This window comes from Suillus fuscotomentosus (assembly GCF_016647785.1).
Source record: "Suillus fuscotomentosus strain FC203 chromosome Unknown F5891scaffold_49, whole genome shotgun sequence".
NCBI lineage: Eukaryota > Fungi > Basidiomycota > Agaricomycetes > Boletales > Suillaceae > Suillus > Suillus fuscotomentosus.
In genome coordinates, this window is record NW_024539561.1 from 115862 (window position 1) to 134565 (window position 18704).

Genomic DNA, 18704 nt, shown 5'->3' on the forward strand with positions numbered 1-18704 from the left:
CATGGCCCTCATTCATCTCGAAGTAGTGGATGATCACAGTCGTAAATCTGCATCAAATTGAATCGTGGTTAATATTTTGCAAAATTTGGCTGGGATGGCTACGAAGAACTTAACCTGGAGTCTTGGACTGGAGGATTCAGAAGCGGAACAGGACACTGTCCACTCTGCGCAGTCTCCATACCCTGGGGCTATGGTTCGACATCGAGCTCTTATCTCGTTTCAACCTTGTATATGGGCGGACCTGCCTGATAAACGTCACAATAAACACAGATTTTACACACTTCAATTCTTACGTATCACTAGTCGCGCGTAAAAGTGGGTATAGGTTGCACGAGTCCACGTGACAATGATCCAAGCTGTTTGATCCATATATGTACCTCAACATCCCCTTCAATCAATCTGTGCATTGTGCCCTGAATTCTTCGACCCATCACATTTGTTTCTCGAATCATAGCCATGGCTGAGACAGTGGCATTACTAGAACGACGACCAGTATGCTTACTCTTCTGAGGAAGCACACCATCAACTGTTCAACGTCAACTCGGAGCCCAGAGCCACTCGTCAAGTCGCTTTGTATTAATTTCAGTTCTGATGTTCAGTCGGTCGGAGTTCTAGTTCCCATTAATATTGGAGCAGGAAAATGATGATGACATATTGTTCACAACTTAAACCAGAACATGACTGTCGAAGTTCAGGTGTGTCATTACTCAGATCAACAGTGGAAGAGATGTGATTGACGAAAAGGGAATCAACTATTCAATGCGTACGGCAGGAGTGTGGAGAGTCGAAGCCTAATTTTCGTGAGTACCTTCACGCCCATCGAACCAAAAACTCGAAACTCGAAACTACAATAGGGCGAAGTTTATAAAGGCCACAACTTTGATAACCATGAGTTGTGGTCCACATCGGAAGATGCCGACTAAGCGTGTCGAAACCACCAGCAAGGTCACCACAGATTCCACAAGCGCTCGCATTGACTCCCTTTGCAACAATGCAAAGTCTCCAGCAGTGGATGGCTGGTGTTTGACATAAGACCTGCTATGGTAAACTACAATAGCAAGGCGTCTTCGTTGTGGACGTGTGGCATCGTAATTTAAACAGGGACGCGACGGTCGACAGAACCTCCTGCTTTCAATCTGCATCTCCAACAACCAAACCTCTACTCGCGTTAACATGCAAACATCCCACTCAAACGGCGATTCATCGGCAGGCTCACATATCCTACAGAACATCGTAAGTGCTTGCTTTTGGAGGTATTGGCATCTGAATATAATGATAAACATTCACTTCAGCAGGGGAATGTACAGGTCTCAAACCAACACGATGTCAGCTATCGTCACCGGCAGCTCGTCGAAGACAAGGTCACAATTATACAGTTGCCTACGGAAATCCTCGCCCAAATTTTTCTGTACTGCATCCCAGAAGACGGAGACCGGACGCCCGCGCAACATCTGGATCCCATGCTCTTGACCACAGTATGTCGACGATGGCGGGAGATTGCAGTGGACATGCCGAGTCTATGGCGCAAGCTGCGATTGGAAGTCGGGCACGGTAACTGGCAGCACAGAGCTTTCTGCTATGACACTTACCTCAAGCGATCACGAGGACATCAGCTGTCGTTGACACTCGAGTGTCATAACGATGACGGGAAGGAGCTACGAAGCCTGCTTCAACCATACGTCAATCAAATATCGTCTCTGTCTTTTGGGTTATCCTTCGGTGCCAGCTCCTGTCCAGTGGTGGCGGCGGACTTCGGGGGACTTGAGAAACTGGTTATGTACACGACCGGTTCCAATTCTGCACTAACTATCGCCCACTCTGTCGCCTACTCTATCGCGCAACTGCCGCCCAGCATGCGCACTCTTAAGTTAACGGACCTGTGGCTTGACCTCAAAATGTTGTCTGGCTTCAATCCTCTCGCATGGGTCAATCTCACGAATCTCGAGATCGTGGTAGACGCACTAAACTGCTTTCCCCGCTTGCTCCGCCTGTGTCCCAACCTCTCGTCATTGACGATAATTGGAATGTTTTCCTCGGTGATCGAGACCTCGGAAGAACTGCCGCACTCCAAACTTCAATCCTTGCGCATATCCGGGGATTTGCTTCTCGACTGGACGGGAAGTCTCGGGTTGTTCGATATCATCACTCTCCCCAATCTACGCGCGATTGAGGCTCGCGATGTAGGACCATGGCCTCATGAGGCATTCAAAGGATTTTTGACACGGTCACAGTGTCCTCTGGAGAGTTTGATCTTCGGCGGTGGAGTAGTGACTACGCGTCAGCAGCTAGAAGAATACCGTACCACTTTTCCTTCCCTCTCATTAGTGACTGATCCTATGCGTTGCTCATTTTACTTTTAACTTGGCTCGAACAGTCGTTTCATACTACATAGTTGATGACACGATGATAACGAGATTATGCTATAGCCCATACTTACCCTCCGCCAACCCTTCAATAGAATATGTTCGTGAGCCACGATACACAAGTTGTGAAATGAGCGGGCGTCTAGTCGAAACCAAACATGACTCATTCGGCCCGCGTTCCAGTCTCGCATTTTGAATAGTAGCACTACTACCTTGGCAGTAGCGGATATCGCTAATATACCTTCTAATTGTATGCATCAAGATCTAGGGGAATGAACGGGGAATGGCCATGATGTGCACTCGCCTCTCTGATTACGTATTAGTTCTGTTATAATATTTGTGTATGTGACAAGAATGCATTATTATTATAAGTCAAGTGCGTTCCACCCCGATCAGTTATCCCCTAGTCCAAATCTCGCTCCTCCCATGACGGATAAGCCACGCCATAAAACATTACACCGGACAGTCTGCAGGTGATATGTCGGGCATAGAAATACATATGAGGGCATCAGAGCTGTGCATATGCTGGTCGAGATGCCAGAGATGGAGGTGCATGCGCGTGGCGAGGATCCGAAGGATACATACCTGAAGGCTGAAAGTGTTTGGGATGTTATCAGTAGTAGGAATTCGTAACAGAAGTTGGAGGTACATACTCTTCCAGGACGATGTAGTATGCGGACTGTGTGCGGAACATCAATGACTCGATCACATTGATGTGTAGCAGGAAGTGTACGCACATTGGGAAATAGCACTGGCATGATGACATTTATGGCAGAAAAAACTTTCGGGACAACAATCATCACCAATGAGCGCAGGGATATGCATGAGAACGGACTCACGGAGACCGCATGCATAGTAGAATATGTTATGTTTCACAAGGACGGCGTACAGATGGCCCTCGGACGACCGCCAGCTCTGTATGACATGTATGAGTGTGAGGAATACCAGTCCTGGGGCAAGCATCAGTCAGCGTGTGTGTGCAATCTATCCTCCCAGCTCCCGGAAACACACCCAGTTGAAACACAAACAAGAAAATAAACAACATCAAGTATAAGACACCGCTCGCGCTCCAGGAGCAGCCTTGGATGCCTGGTATCGTACTAGCCGTGACTATGAAAGTGGAGTGAATATGTGCGAACAGTAATGGGGGAATGTGAGATCACAGACTATTTGAGGTGGCAATAATGGTAAAACGAATGCCGAGGGATGTTACGACCATAACCTGAATCCATCAATCATGAACATGAGTGTGTTGAGGGCATGGGACTCACGAAAGCAGTGGACAGCAGGCCTAAGAGTACGATTCTATTGTTGTTCCAGAGCGCATATGTTCTGAGCGCAAAGAAACCTTGAATCGGGTGAGGAATACGCATATGTCGTGTAAGAAGAAGAAATACTTTCAGAGAAAGTAAGTGATATCTGGCTGACAACTATGAGAGGAAAGAGCAGCACTCGACGAGGAGGTGTATGGAGTATGTACCGTGCACGTACATGAGTAAATGTTGATTAATATCCTACATTTCTGACGAAATCATGCAGTGAGCATCAGTCGAAGTCCGCTGTACATCCACATACATTGGTGTTTTCGCTCGGGGTGAGGTTCACTGAACACAACACGTCAGTTTATTATTGGAAGATCATGCTGGAGCTCATCAACGCACAACATAGGTACATGGCGATGAGAAAAAAGGGGAGATATCGTGTAATGATGTAAAGGACTTTTACTTTGGTCCAGCGCGACCGACGTAGAAACTCCCACTTTGAGCAGTGTTCAATATTCAACCCGAGGTGTATAACGACACGAGTTATTACCTCTTCGTGAAAGGAACAAGCATATTCATAGATCTGGATAAACGAGCTTAACAGAGGACGGGCCTCGGAAGAGTCGAGATAAGCCTACCCAGAACGCCGTTATCGACACTGAGATGTCAAGTTAGAACGAGGAAGAGGCATGCTAGAAAGCACGTACTGTATAGGTACTGGTGGAACATGGTATGTTATCTCGTCTTCGTGTTAAGACAGCAACGCACCGTTAATTGCTGCAGCCTCATGACCGCTGCAAGATCGACTGCCGAATCCATCATTTGATAAGTTAAGAAACAGGGTTCTCGCATACACGTCACGCACCTTCTTATCCATGCGGGAACCCAACCCGATCGGAGCGTAAATATTGGGGACAGCATTCGAGTGGCAGGCTAAAGTCGATGATCGTGATGGGGCATTGCTCACAGGTTGCACTAGCAGACAATTATGCTTGGAACAACATAAGCACCTTAGGGAGACCTATTTTTAGATGCCGGAAGGAAACGACCGAACTTGGTCGACAGAAATCGTTTATCGTATGGTTCCAGAGTAGCATCAGAGAATGTGTTATCCTCAACGATATTGCATGCATTCTGGGGGAAACAGCGCCGCTAGAAGCAGTGTCGGGAGCAGTGTTGTTACTACCCCGCTAGAAAGCATGGCTAAACGAATCTGCCGTTTAGGTAGCGGTTCAAAGGGTGAATGTACCAGAAGTTATTTAGCGTTAAAAAGAGATACCTCACCCAAGATCGTTTCTGATTGAATGACATTGTACTAGATGAACGATGGCATCGGGATCAGTGAGAAGATGAGAATCGGTAAAGACATCCCTTCCGAGAGCATAATAGTTGCCTACAATAGAGTATGACATGGGTGAGGCCTCGAGGGCTATCCGGGTACTGCCCAGTACACGGCGCGGACGGACCAGGCTGTGCCGCTGTGGGACGACCTAGTCCTCATGTTGTCAGAGCCTGTCAGTATGTCACCGGTTGATGCAACTATTCCAGACATTTATATTCCATGTGCGCAGTGCACAGCACGGCGGCTAGTTGTCACCCTCTTTCATCAGTCTTCCACGCCGACTCGAGTATTGTAACCCACCTTAAAGCGCACTGTCTTGGGCGCCCGAGTATTAGTAAGCAATGAATACACAATCGCAAAAGAACGGTATCTGTCCTAGAGTCTTGAAGAATAAGCAGCGCTGACACAGTGGTTGGAAGTAATACTGATGATGAAATTATAGGTGAGTGTCTCTTTGTACGACGTGATGTAGCGATATGTCGTTTCACCAGAAGTCTATAGCTATCGACTCCCGGAATTCGCCAGCTTACAATTTGAAGCGCTACAAAATGGAGAACGTCGCCTGCTCTGGGACTTCGGGCGGAGTTTAAACGCCGCTCGATAATTCCAAGATAGCGCGCGCCTTGTCGGATATGTAGTGCAGTATCGCCGAAGGATAACACTGGAATGGAAGGGGGTCAAACCCCGTTAACACCATCTCGGGAGAAATTTGCTGCTAAAATTAATGCGTTAAAAGATGAGTTTCTGGGTACTTTCTCTCTACGGGCCTTTCCGGGGTGCGCAGCCATTGGCCGAGTTGTTAGTTGGGGGGATTTCGTACATAGAAACGGACTTGGATAAAAATGTAGTATCCAACGCATGTGACTATCATAGGGCCTTGCCCCACCGGTCAATAGACGAGGATTAAAAATAATAATAAAATGCAGTACAGTCTTATCCGAGTCATTACCCACACTCCGTCTACTTGTAAGTTATACTTGCAAGGTACGAAGAACGTAATAGCCTCAGAGTGAACAGATCCTCGACTTTTACACGAAACACAGCTCAAGTGTCCATGTCAGCGCCGCTACAACGGGGATTGGATATTGAATTCTCGATGACGCTTTACTACGTTTCTATGGCGTCCAGTCTTAGCTGCACATCATGATTGAAATACTACGACTCAAAAAAAGATCAGGTGAGCCCGGTAACCACCATTGTACGTATACACTATTACCTTTCCACCTTTGTACTATGCTAATGATACAGATTTGAAATGATAATGGGGGCTAAGCAGATCCACTGCGTTACACGATCGCAATTCGCTGGGGTTGCTGGTCCGGTCCAGCCTTCGAAAAGGACACAGTAAGCAATCCATTCTCCATCTTTGCGTGGACATCCTCAGCCTGGAGGGTACAATACGGTCAGCACCAGATTGCTACAAGGAATTCACATTGTTAGTGTGCTCACCTTGATTCCCTGAGGAATTTGAAGGGTCCTGGAGAATTTGCCATGAGAGCGCTCCTGCACCACATAGCTGCCCTTGTTATAATTATCCGAGCATTTCGACTCTCCGGATATTGTCAGGCGATTTCCATGGACTTCGACATTGACATCCTGTTGCTTCATGCCAGGAAGTTCAAATGTCGCCGTGACCGTCTTGGTCTCAGCGTTCTCATGTAGATCCATTCTGTGTTGATGCAAGTCAACGACATAACTTACATTGAGATTTAGATCATGCTTACCTAGGGAATGCCCGATCACGGCGATGAGTCAAAGTAGTATTACCCTCGATGGTAGGGGAGGGGTGGAAACGAGCATTGAAAGCATCGTCAAATAGCTTGTCGAACTCGGTGAATGGATCGTAGAATGTGCGCACTAGAGACATGATTAAGTGCAGAAATAGTAGATGTCGAGAGAAGGTGTTTTGATGGTTGTTATTGATTGAAGTTGGAGGAGTTTGCTGAAGTCTGAGCGACTCTGACCAGCATTTATATACATGTCCATGACAATATAAAACGAACGTCTGTAATGTCCACGATGATACGGGTGTCTTCCAGAAGTTACCCGGTATGTGATTGAATGGCGATCGACGACGTTCTATAATATTCGAGATTGATTCCGAGTTGAGAAGCCGTTAGTAAGGCGTCGAGTTCTTTATTTGAACACAAAAGTCCTGTTGACATGTATTTTGTTTATTACTAGAAAGGAAAGTTGGACTAGTCCCACTAGTCGGGCGCGCTGCTATGTGGAGAACCTCGGCTGATAATCGAATATCCGGAAACTGTGCCAGGGCGATGCACCTCCAGAAGAGCACAGCTGCTCGCATACAGACATGAGGGGGTATGCGTCAAGCGAGAAGAATGCAGGCCCATCAGCGTCTAACTTATTCCCATGCTCCCTGTGCTGGACCAGCTGGTGCTCAGGTCAGCACTGAAGACATATACTATGGTGCGCTTGCGTTTGCGGCCGTGTTCAGGTGTGTCGAGCTGAAAATTTGGATTTAGAGGAAATAAAAAGACACAAAGCCACGGGAAGCTTCGTACTGTTCAGGATAATCTATCTTGGGGTGTCCAATGCTGCCTGGGCGAGACCGGTCCTCTAATATGGAACTTGGCACTTTCAATACATATTCAATGTCCCACTGACTGTGTTCATACCTGCCATACCATCAAAAACATGACCACAATAGGGGACGAGGAAAACTCACTTCATACCTTCGGTTGTCGCGACCTTGTAAATCGAGTCGCCCACAGCATTACCCTTCCGAAGGTTACTGTGCAAATGAGTGCCAGTTCTTGCATAATCACGATGAAAGCAATCGACACTGATCTGAATTATTAGCCTTGACTGCGTCGCTGCGAGTCATTCCTGCATTGAATTGGTCACATCACGCTTCGATAAACGTCACCACCTGTGATCATACAATTGCCAACTCCAAGCCGACTCCTATTCGTTAGTTTTCTTCTGAACTTTGTTTCTTGACCACACGCTAGCAAAAAACATGCAGACATCTAACTCTCTCTCATCGGCCTCAGACATCATCGATGCACTGCACAACATCGTAAGTGCTGATCTTTCCATTCTTCTTTGCAGGTAATAACTTCTCGCTTCAGCTGCGTTCACAGGTAGTTGTAAGTATATCTTTGACTCCATGTACATTGTGGATATCTGATGTGACATTGACCATTCATAGATGCCAGACCTCGCCACCCCATTCTCCCAAGTCAGCGTCCCGAATACCTACCTCCCTACCACCGATTCCAACAGCGAGAGCATCAGCACCATTATCACTGAACGTCAGCAGCAGCTGGTTGCAGTGTCGTGTGAGATCTCAAATCTGGAAACAGTCATGGACGATATCAAAAATTTACGCCAGCAACTCGTCGAACGGAAGGAAAACATTATTCAGTCCATGACTTTTCACAAGGGACTCAGATCGGCTCTGTGGCGCTTGCCCGCTGAAGTCTTAAGCCAAATTTTTCATTACTATCTTCCAGAAGACAAATACTTGTCACCCGAATCGAAGCTGGCCCCCACGTTGTTGACCAGAATATGCCGGCCATGGAGAGACGTTGCTGTTGATATGCCCAGTTTATGGTGCAGGTTGCATGTTAAATTCAACGTCACCAGAGTCGGGCAAAAGGAGGCATTTTACGACCACGATCATGACGACGACTACTACTACTACCACAAAAAGTTTCCAGGGGGTCACACTTGAATGTTGAAGTCGACCACAGAGCCTGGCAGCAAGCAGTTTTCCACTATGACTCCTGGCTCAAGCGATCACGAGGACGTCCGCTCTCAATAGCACTGGAGCGCTACGACTCAACTGCGCTCTTAGGAGACCTTCTTCAGCCTTACATGGATCAAATCTCATTTCTCTCCATACATTTTTCCTGCAAAGTGGGCAAACCACAACTTTTCATAAAAGACATGCCAGCACTTCGAGAGCTGGTCATACGGAGGATGGATGAACGTGACATTCTGACTATAGCGGAATGTATCTCGCAACCCCCGTCTACAATGCATGTTCTCGATATCATGTACGCGCCGTTTGACATCAATCTTCTATCTTCTCTCGATCCCGTATGGGCCCACCTGACACAGGTCAAGATCAGCTTTTGTCGTCAGGATGCATTTCTCCATTTGCTCCGTTCATGCCCCAACCTTTTCTCGTTGACGGTTGAAGCAAATTTCAATCGTGAACAGACCTTGGAACCATTCACACACGCCAACCTCCAATCCTTGTACTTGAATTATGCTGAAGAGGAGGCGTTCCTAGCTCGCTTGTTCGATGCTTTATCACTCCCCAGTTTGCGCGCGTTTGATGCCTATGTTTGCGGCGCTGGCGAGATTAGATGGCCTCATGAGCAGTTGATAGATCTTTTTGTACGGTCAAATTGTACCTTGGAGCGCCTGAGGTTCTGTGGTTTGACGGTGATGGATGTGCAGCGAGCAAAGTATGTTGCCCTCATTCCTTCCCTCGACGTAGTGGAGAACGTAGTGTGCTTGTGGTCTCAGAATTCAACAGAAACAAATGACAATTGTTAGGGGAGCTCATTCCACGAGGACACGTTTTCTAATGTTGTGATAGAGAGTTATAGCGAAGGCATGACTGTAAATATCGTGCTGAAAGCGGCGGGAGAAACGAGAAAAGGATGGTACGACGCTGGACGACACATCTACCAGTAGTGGCAGCAACGGCGCCTACGTCAGAGTCCTCTTCATAGAGTATATTGACCCACTTGTTGCTATATAAAAGATACCTGCGCCGGAAACGAGTGTTAAATAATATGTATATATTGACACCAAGCATGGTATACGAGTCAGCGTCTCCATAATTAGCTCGGGGAGGCTGTAAGATGGAGGAATTCTTATCTATCGGGTTGTTATTGACTTTTAGTCCTAGAGATAAAGTTTGGCTGCGCACATATACAGCAGCGGTCAGCTGGGGTCCGAGATACCAGAGGACAGACATACATATGGGGGAGCTTCAGGCAGCCTACTGTGAGCTCCTGTACTTTAAATGCCGTAAGGTTCCGAATTTCATGATCCTCAAGTTCCTCGAACGTAATTTCTTGATCATGACCGACGACTGTAACATGCAGACAGTCAATTCAAACGTGAATTTCTCCACGGCGGTTACAGACGTAATCGGTGCATTACAGAACATGGTGAGCGCCGAAGTATTACATAATAATAAACATACCGAATAGTGACCAATTTCTTCAGCTGCACTCACAAGCAACTGTATGTCTAAGTAGTAGTGACTCGTATCCGATGCGTCATTGACCACGAACAGATCGCAGACCTCGGAAACTCCACAGCCACCATCCCAAGTCGTAACCATGCACTATTCACGCTTAAAGGCCGAAGCCTTAACGCCATCCTCACTGAACGCCAGCAGCAGTTGGATACACTGAAAACAGTTATGGAGAGTATCCAAAACATTCACGCACAACTCGTCGAAGAGAAGGACAAAGTCATCGAGTCCATCAATTTGCACGAAAGACTCGAATCGTCGGCTCTATGGCGCTTGCCGACTGAAATCCTATCCCACATTTTCGTTTACTGTCTCCCAGAAGACGAGTATTTGTCGCCTGCGTCAAGGCTGGGTCCCATCCTGTTGACAAGAATATGCCGACGATGGAGGGAAGTTGTTGTGAGCATGTCCAGGTTATGGTGCAGGCTGCGGTTGGAAGTCCAGCACGATGACTGGCAACAAAGAGCTTTCTGCTATGAGGCATGGCTCAAGCGAACCTCAGGCCAACCACTCTCGCTGGCACTCCACTTCTACGGTAACGGGACACGACAAGCACAAACCCTTCTTCAGCCTCATATTCATCAAATTACTTCTCTCTATATCGATTTTCACGGAGTGGACGAACCTGGATTTTCATTCAAATTTTTCCCAGCACTTCAGGAATTAAGCATTGTGGGTCATACCGCAGCTATCGCACAACCCATCTCGCAACTGCCGTCCATGTTGACCAGTCTCAAGTTTCCAGGGATGTGGTGGTTTGACCTCGAGTTGCTGGCTTCTTTCGCTCCCGTGTGGGCCCAACTGACAGAAGTCGAGATCTACGTAGATAAACAAGATGCATTCATCCGTCTGCTCCAGCTATGTCCCAACCTCTCCTCGTTAAAGACCGGCATAGTAGTCTCCCAGGTACAGCCCTTGGAGCCATTCACGCACCCCACACTCGAATCCTTGCACGTCTGTGGCAGGGCTTGGATATTTGGTAACCCACTATCCGGCGTATTCAATACTCTCTCACTCCCCAATCTGCGCGTACTTGATGTTTGGAATACATCAATGTGGCCCCATGAAGAGTTCAAGGGATTTCTGGCACAGTCAGAGCGTTCCCTGGAGAACCTGAATTTCGGCGCTGTAGCGATTACCACAGAGGAGCAACGAGCGGAATATGTTGCACTTATGCCTTTCCTCAAAGTAGTAGTAGATCCCTGACCTTGTATAGCGATTGTGCATAAGATTGGCTACCCTACGAGTACTGGTACTACATGCCATAGATCAGCCTCCTGATATACTTCCCTTCGCAGCTTCAACTACTTATGTCAGGTATTTTGCGATTTGTCCCCTCTTATGTATTTCGATCCCAAGTAGGTGATTTCAGTTTGATGCACTGTACGATGATAGACGCCTGTATGACTTGTGTCGTGTCGTGATTGAATAGTACTGTCTTCTTCTAACTTTGGCCTGACCTTAGCAGACTGACCAGATTCATGTGCCTCCCGCACGGGCAGCGCGCTTATCTGTATAAGTTACCGCAGATCGCTACCCTAGAGGATTTCACACTCCTTGACGTTCGCTTCTATGACGGGACCCATGTCCTGCCTACCTGTGAACATGGGATGTTCCCTACAGTCGAGGCGTTATTTACATACGCTCTGCTATTCCCTGGTCAAGGGGGTCCAGAAATGACGTTGCGCACGAGGGTATGCACGATTACTTGCATACAGTGTCAGAGAGTGGGTATGAGGAAGAAAGATACGAGATCGCGCTTCCCGTAACTCCAATCGTCACGCTTCTAGTCCGCTAGATGCGGAGCGTGGAGACAGACAGGATCAAGTATAGTCGATGAAGCCGCCGGCGGGAATGGACAGTTGGAGTATGCCGCCAAAGGCGAAGGCAAAATGGGCAATTACTTGATGATCGATCATTGGACCGTACCTTCCTGCCTTCCTGAACAACGCGACCGGCCTGGGAAGAGAAGCCCATGTTCGTCAGGTGAGCAACCAGGATAAAAATCTCAAGGGCCACAACGAAAACTTTCGGAAAATCTGATTAAATTTGTGCGGCAATCCGCCTTGGGGGAAAGGAAGTAACGTATGATGCGTGTACCTGGGAACGACAACATGGGAAATCTCGATGTGACATTACTCCGCGATTCTTTTACAACAATGCTCGTGTATCAAGTGCACATTCAATGATAGAAGTGTGAGCTCGCAGCGGGTAAATGTTCGTGATACGGAGCCCGCACCCCTTTATCAATTTCTCCCACTCGCGCTGTTTAATCGTCAGTGGCACATCATCAAACTTTGTTCTGCACGTACCAAAGATCTCTCGCAACCATTTATCAGGGTCATCATGTGCACAGAAGAACCGCTTACGATTTTAGATGCTGAACCAAAGTGCGATGGAATCCTGTAGTCGGGACCTTTAGCTCTGCTGTCATGCACCAACGATTGTACGCTCGTAGCAGTCGAATCTACATTCGGGACAGCTACCATGTCGATGATGAGTATCTTGGACTGTAAAATTCATCAGACATAGCGCGTTGATCTGTAGATTTGGCTATTGACCTTGGGACCCAGTGCACTGAGCTACATGTCCCAGTATCGTTGTCTAATTCAAAGTCAGCTATGTCATTGAAGTAGGATGTGCTACACCGACCGCTTCTTTGTCCGGCCAATCATGCCTTTGGCACAAGACTGTTATGAGCAAATCCAGGGCAAGTGATACAAATACTCACATTATATGACGCAAGATAAAGCTATACTCGTTTCCAATCCGAGGCTGAGGCTGGAAAAGATCATGGGATTCCACCTTGAGTACACCATTTGCGACGTCGCGAGGGCGGCGATCTTCCATGATCGAACTTGTCAGTGCGACTACATTCTCCATGTCCTGCACGATGGCTCGGAAGGAAGGATGCCTGTCATGATTGAGATACCTCTGGAAAAGGAATACGTACGCCAACTTACGCATCTAGGATGGACGAAACTAGACCGCCCTCCCCTCCTCCACAATCAACAATGACGGGGGTTTGCAACTGTTCCCATGGGTAGTCCGCCACGATACTCGGCGTAGACATGTCACCAAAGACCTAAAATAGCAAAAGTTAGATGAGTGCTCTACAATTCTCTAACACTGGGAGGATAACTGACTTGAAGATGTTCCGCGATTGGAACGAGGACATCTGGATTCTCCATAATCCAAGAGAATGCCACCAAGGGTGTTTTGAACGCGATTTGAAAAGCAGTCTGGTCTGGAGAACGTGACAACTTCCAATCCGATTCCGCCACCCAATGTGGTATGGTTTCTATTATCGACATAAATCCAGGCATACTGCTCGATATTTAGTCCTTGGCAAGCGCTGATGCAGTGAAAACATACGAAAAGTTCAGTCTTCGACCAGCGTTGCCTTCAATAAAAGTGCGCGCGCATCTGTTCAAAGCAAATGACGAATCACGGGTCTCCCTGACCCAACCGCTGGCTGCACAGCAACGAAGAATGGGAACAATTTTTCGAGAATCAAGTTCAAATTTGGAGGCCAGTTCGGCAGCCGGGACACCTTGGGAGGGGTTTGGCACATCAGACAGGTAGTCGATAATGCCGGTCTTGATAAGGGTGTCAGTGCAGGCAACACCATATACCGTGAACCTCTCATCCATGATCTTATCCAAAGGCGACTGGATAAGGTTCTTTAGCTCTCCCTAGAAGAGATACTCAGATGAATAAAACATAGAGCACAGTTAGCGACCAACCAGACATGCTGATATATGATTTGAGTTATGCATTGGTCCATATTAGAATAAATATGACGTACCTAAAGAGAGGCGGCGAGCGTCAAACAACCCCGTACTAGGTAGGTATGTTGTTGGGTCATCCAATGGGTGTGCTACTGAGCTTTGCTGGCTCAGGGGGGGAAGTTGAGAGCTGTCTATCTCCTTGCGAAGTGTGTCAAGTGCGAGGTTCAAACATGCTTGCAGACTGGTCAAGCTCTGCATGTGCCATGATGCAGTTTGCTGTCGAGAAAAGACGAAGTCTTTCAGTCTTGATATGTCTTGCATATTATATACCCGTTCTCCATACTGATCCTCTGCCAGCACGGTGTCCGGCCCATCGGCCTGAAAAAGAAGGAACGGCCTCACTACACAGATCCATCGGTAGCATAAGTTATTCAGTGGCTCTATTTGTCCATTCTCGTAGTATATCCGAGGAAAATGGCGGTATTCATTCTTTTTAGGCTACCATACAATTGAAAACGTTAGAACAGGCGAAGCCATGACGAATGAAAAACTTATAAATATAATATTTTGCAGGCTTTCACGATGCTATTTCAGTCGCAACTTGATATCATCCGGAGTAGTATTTGCCGGCTACAACAGGCTACAGCCTAGTGAGCAACAGTGGTGGAACATAACTGGAAGCATCCGGGGTTCGGAGTTTTGCCATGAGAATACTAATATTCGCCACGTCACGAACTTCAAAATTGGTAGGCTTCTCAAAAAACATTTCAGCGCAACGCATGACTAAACACCAACATTGTTTTACCGCGTGTCGAGTTGTGCATATATCTTGATTCTTGAAGTTTGAAATTTGAAGGCGCAATGTCATCGAGTCTTGCAAAGCATCGCCGTATCGACTTGGTAGTCACTAGTAGTAGTAACGCCGCACATCTCGCCGAGTCTTCTCTTCAAAAAACGACTGCTGCAAGAACCTTCGGTGATCCCAATCCTCTGGAGAACTAAAGGACTCCTTCCGCGGTTAGCACAACATGAGCTGGCAACTCGGTCAGGAGGCCGGACTGGCCAGGATGGGTGAGAAGTTCGAATAACAAAGATTAGAACTTGGAGAGGTTGTGAAGATCATCGAGTATCCGCTGACATAAGCTACTACTTAGGCTAGACAAGGGCCCGAAGTCTATACTCCGAGCTCCAGGGTCGACGCCCATCAGTCACCGTTTCGATGGAAGCTTCGTGAGGATAACCTTTCGGATCCAGCAGTTTCCAGCCTTTTTTCTGAATGCAGGATGGTTACGCCAACGGTCGAGATCCATGTCCTCGCCGCAGTTGACATCGCTCGTTAACTCCTGAGTACATATTCAGTCGTCGTACTTACGTCCAGGGGAGGGAGTCGCAAACGAGGCAGCAAACTCGCTGAATCAACGAACAACACTTTGAATGCAAAATGATCAGCCAAAGTAGATAGCCTAATTTGCATTTCGATTGTGAATACAAATACAGTATCTTCAACCCAAAGTTAGATTTGAACATGGCTCATCTCGACAAATCGCTTGTTCAAAACCTCTATCTCGACATCATCGAGCATAGTGCCAAAGTGTCTCTCCAAGTGGTCGCGTCTTAACGCGGCAGGCCATGACGCGAGAAGCTCTAGTCTTCCCAAATTGAAAAGACCTGCTCGTCGGGTGACGAAAGTACCAGTGAGATGCCCGAGATCAAAATCACAGGATCTCAAAAACTTCTCAATGTTTTCGGGAACAGCATCCGGATGCATGTGTGCACCGGGAGTCTCGCTGTCTGTCACTCGATCTATCTCATCGTAGGGGGGCGGCAGGTCGGTCGGTGACATCTCCGCTTCACCCTGCTGTACATAATGAGCGTGGACAGAAGGGAAGGCGAATAATCGACGCACTGCAGAGGAAGAAGACCTCATGGTCATCGTCTGTTTATACTTTGCCACCGCCTTTCTGAATCGGAAGCGCTCGTGCGCAATACGCTTGCTGAGGCTGATTTTCACATATAGCTCAACCGGCCATGCATCTTCATATTTCGAAATCAGGGAGGGCATGGTTTCATAAGCCTTAAAAGTAGATGCTAAAATTACAAAAGCGCTGCAGTAGTAAACAGATTGACCTACCCATTGTACAAATCTTCGCCAGGCTGAAGGATCTTGTTCGTCGAATTTCTTCGAGGGATCGAGCGATGCATACATCTTCTCACGCACTTGTCTCTGTACTCCAGATGCTGGGTTCAGTAGGAAAATGGCACAAGAGAACAGGCGTACCTTGAACACCGTGAAATCCTCATCATCCATGTCCAGAGCTTGGGCAATTTCGCCATGCCTTGAATTATGAAGTCGGCGAAACTCCGCTTCAGATGGTCTTGGAATTGAAAACGTCCGGGTAGCTGTTGCAGTCATCATGTCTGTTGAAAGAAACAGGGAAAAAATCAGAAGTGATTGTTTTGAAAGAGAAAAATATAATTTATCTCGTGTGTACTCACTGGATTTGACTTGTTGATAAGATCCGTAGGATGAAATGTGAACGCTCGTGCCGATTCTTCGTTCCCTTTTGCCCCTACCCCAAGGCGCAACTGACCTTATCTGAATTTTTTTTTCAAACATGAATCAGAATCATCTGCAGATAGATAATCAGTGTCCTCCCTGAGAATACGCCTGTCATTCATTCTCTTAGATTGGCGCTCTCTGTACTCGTGCCAGGGGATGCTGTGGTCTCGTGTGCCATTATATGATCTCAAGAGGAACATTTAAATCACACGTGTTGATTCACCGCGGGTTAGTAGTCTCACGACATACCCAGAAGGGCTGCTCGAAGTGAGACACAGGCGGCAATCACCGTCCTAGATCAGTCGATTTGTTAGTGAGTGAGTTATAATAGCCTTACTGATACGCACCATGCATGATGTGCATCACAAGGAATAAGACGCGCTATGACTCACTGGGGACAGTACTGGATTGCCGAGCATGCGCGAAGCGCATGGTGATTAGAAGGATGCCTGCACGCAAATTGCACACTATAAATATTCCCACATTTACGAGTGATTTGACCGATTGCACGCTGGAAGAAGGCACAAACGCTGATAGCAATAGACATGATCTTAAACAAAAATACCGTATTACAATTCTACATTAACTCCTCATCTTCATCATCATCCCTTGTGAGTCTATTGAGGATCGAACCATTGAATGAGTCTGATAAAGCGATCAGAACCAGGCAAGGATGGAGAGAATGGCAATGGCTTACGCCCTATGCTTGTTGAATGCTTCCCTCGGTACGCAGATAAAGGGGAGGGTGTCTGTGGCATACCAATCGAGGAGTTCAGTGAGGAAAAAGGTGGAGGCGTGGGTCCGGGTATGGAGTATTGGAGGGTGCGAGAAGGCGTTGATACTGGAGAGGAGACGTATGGGGAGAAAGTGCGCTGCGGCTGTGGACTCGTCTATTTATTATCAGTTCAGGACACTCGCTCGGAGATACCAGGACTTTACATGAGGTGACAACACATTACGGCGTTTTTGTAAGTGTGATTGCGGTGTCTTAATGCTCTTCGAAGGTGACGGCGTGGGTGGGAGAGGTTTTTGTGGATACATGAGCCCTATAGCTGCCTGAAGGGCGTTCAGGGTGAAGAGACCTAGCATGGCCAACTCTGAGAACTGCCATCAGCAACTTCATTAAGAACGTAGAACAAGGACACTCACCAGCAGCGCACATCATCCAGAACGCAGATTTTCCTTCTCCTGAATCATTGAACACGACATCCACAGCTGTCCATAGCGATGGCGCCGGAGTCAGATGCGTAAACAAGAGTACAGCAACGAGGGCAGCAGAACTGTTGCGGATCCGGAGCGCAGCTTCATTTTTATGTGGCTTGAGACTGAGCATAGATGCCTTGAGCGGGGTAAGCGACGACATTTATCAAGTTGAATATGAGAGGGAGAAGAGGAGAATAAGGACTACTTAGTTAGTGTCTTCAACGTGTTGGTCTCATAATTGAATGGTCTGTTTTTAACGCGTGTGTCACGGTCACGTGAATATGGACCGAGCTTTTTTTGAAGTTCCACTTCAAACCAGATCATTATCTTCATTCGTCTATGGTCCCAATGCATGACTGACTAGTAGACTTGTGGATTGTGGGCGTATATTCACAGTTCGTGCAAGATGCCTGCTGCCCGAAAACATGCTTAATATTTGTGAGTAGAAATCTTTCTTGGTACCTTTGCGTTCGGAAATGCTACTTTCAGGCTGGGGTCATGATACAGGGACTTGAAGTATATTCTCATTAGCACTGAGTTAAATGTAGTACTTAGACCAGAGATGGTGGTATGACGTACTTTGCAGGCGGAGATAGCTCCAATGCGGTCCAACAACATGATGAACCTCCACCTCTGCATTCATAATACTTGACCTCAACTTGCTGAAGCAGCGAGACTATAACACGAACCTGTAAGGGATGACAACAATGATTTTTAGCATCCGCTCATCTATTCTAGCATCTACAGTTTTCCAGCTATCAAAATTGTAATGGGCACTTTTCACCGAACCGTCCAAACGTTTGGCACTCAGGCTTGCAGGACAAGCACCATGGATAGACTAGTTTCAAACATTCACAGGGAAAAGGGACACGGATGAATGTAATGGCATCCCGAACGTCTTTGTGCTGGCGCGTTAGCTGGTATGGTTCGGTATAGCGTGGTCGCGTTCGCATGGTACGAGTACTTTTGGATGGTAAAAAGGCGATTCGGAACAGAAT

At 47.2% G+C, this 18704-nt stretch overlaps 8 protein-coding genes across 8 annotated transcripts; 3 read left to right on the top strand and 5 right to left on the bottom strand.

The window, feature by feature from the left end:
* The first annotated feature begins 768 nt into the window (after positions 1 to 768).
* On the top strand, positions 769 to 2558 carry F5891DRAFT_546218 (uncharacterized protein). Its single transcript, XM_041372194.1, has 2 exons — positions 769 to 1233; positions 1293 to 2558. The coding sequence occupies exons 1-2, from the start codon at positions 1174 to 1176 to the stop codon at positions 2358 to 2360; spliced, it is 1128 nt and encodes a 375-aa protein (XP_041222669.1). The 5' UTR covers positions 769 to 1173; the 3' UTR covers positions 2361 to 2558.
* Positions 2559 to 2718: 160 nt separating this feature from the next.
* Positions 2719 to 4302, bottom strand: F5891DRAFT_545899 (uncharacterized protein). The gene is made up of 11 exons (XM_041372193.1): positions 4025 to 4302; positions 3939 to 3967; positions 3855 to 3885; positions 3761 to 3793; positions 3635 to 3711; positions 3531 to 3585; positions 3375 to 3473; positions 3203 to 3313; positions 3101 to 3144; positions 3017 to 3042; positions 2719 to 2955 (listed from the first exon to the last, which is right to left on the bottom strand). Exons 1-11 carry the CDS (start codon positions 4035 to 4037, stop codon positions 2817 to 2819), a joined length of 657 nt encoding a protein of 218 aa, XP_041222670.1. The 5' UTR covers positions 4038 to 4302; the 3' UTR covers positions 2719 to 2816.
* Positions 4303 to 6253: 1951 nt separating this feature from the next.
* Positions 6254 to 6834, bottom strand: F5891DRAFT_957640 (HSP20-like chaperone; the record flags this gene model as incomplete). Its single annotated transcript, XM_041375499.1, has 3 exons — positions 6254 to 6352; positions 6417 to 6636; positions 6692 to 6834. The coding sequence occupies 3 exons, from the start codon at positions 6832 to 6834 to the stop codon at positions 6254 to 6256; spliced, it is 462 nt and encodes a 153-aa protein (XP_041222671.1).
* A 1383-nt stretch (positions 6835 to 8217) lies between these two features.
* Positions 8218 to 9134, top strand: F5891DRAFT_921844 (uncharacterized protein; the record flags this gene model as incomplete). Its single annotated transcript, XM_041373795.1, has 2 exons — positions 8218 to 8571; positions 8697 to 9134. Coding segments are annotated over 2 exons (792 nt in total), but the record flags the coding sequence as incomplete, so codon positions are not given.
* Positions 9135 to 9988: 854 nt separating this feature from the next.
* Positions 9989 to 11660, top strand: F5891DRAFT_1050380 (uncharacterized protein). Its single transcript, XM_041362445.1, has 2 exons — positions 9989 to 10123; positions 10252 to 11660. The coding sequence occupies exons 1-2, from the start codon at positions 9998 to 10000 to the stop codon at positions 11416 to 11418; spliced, it is 1293 nt and encodes a 430-aa protein (XP_041222673.1). The 5' UTR covers positions 9989 to 9997; the 3' UTR covers positions 11419 to 11660.
* Positions 11661 to 12363: 703 nt separating this feature from the next.
* Positions 12364 to 14264, bottom strand: F5891DRAFT_1192273 (O-methyltransferase-domain-containing protein; the record flags this gene model as incomplete). Its single annotated transcript, XM_041367584.1, has 10 exons — positions 12364 to 12477; positions 12525 to 12722; positions 12774 to 12794; positions 12865 to 12889; positions 12944 to 13126; positions 13176 to 13297; positions 13359 to 13539; positions 13588 to 13907; positions 13959 to 13966; positions 14021 to 14264. 10 exons carry the CDS (start codon positions 14262 to 14264, stop codon positions 12364 to 12366), a joined length of 1416 nt encoding a protein of 471 aa, XP_041222674.1.
* A 1192-nt stretch (positions 14265 to 15456) lies between these two features.
* On the bottom strand, positions 15457 to 16356 carry F5891DRAFT_1280234 (uncharacterized protein; the record flags this gene model as incomplete). The annotated part of the gene is made up of 4 exons (XM_041370402.1): positions 15457 to 15798; positions 15850 to 16017; positions 16075 to 16167; positions 16222 to 16356. 4 exons carry the CDS (start codon positions 16354 to 16356, stop codon positions 15457 to 15459), a joined length of 738 nt encoding a protein of 245 aa, XP_041222675.1.
* A 639-nt stretch (positions 16357 to 16995) lies between these two features.
* Positions 16996 to 17934, bottom strand: F5891DRAFT_1165430 (uncharacterized protein). Its single transcript, XM_041365391.1, has 4 exons — positions 17653 to 17934; positions 17443 to 17600; positions 17201 to 17393; positions 16996 to 17148 (listed from the first exon to the last, which is right to left on the bottom strand). The coding sequence occupies exons 1-4, from the start codon at positions 17864 to 17866 to the stop codon at positions 17081 to 17083; spliced, it is 633 nt and encodes a 210-aa protein (XP_041222676.1). The 5' UTR covers positions 17867 to 17934; the 3' UTR covers positions 16996 to 17080.
* Between the last annotated feature and the right edge of the window lie 770 nt (positions 17935 to 18704).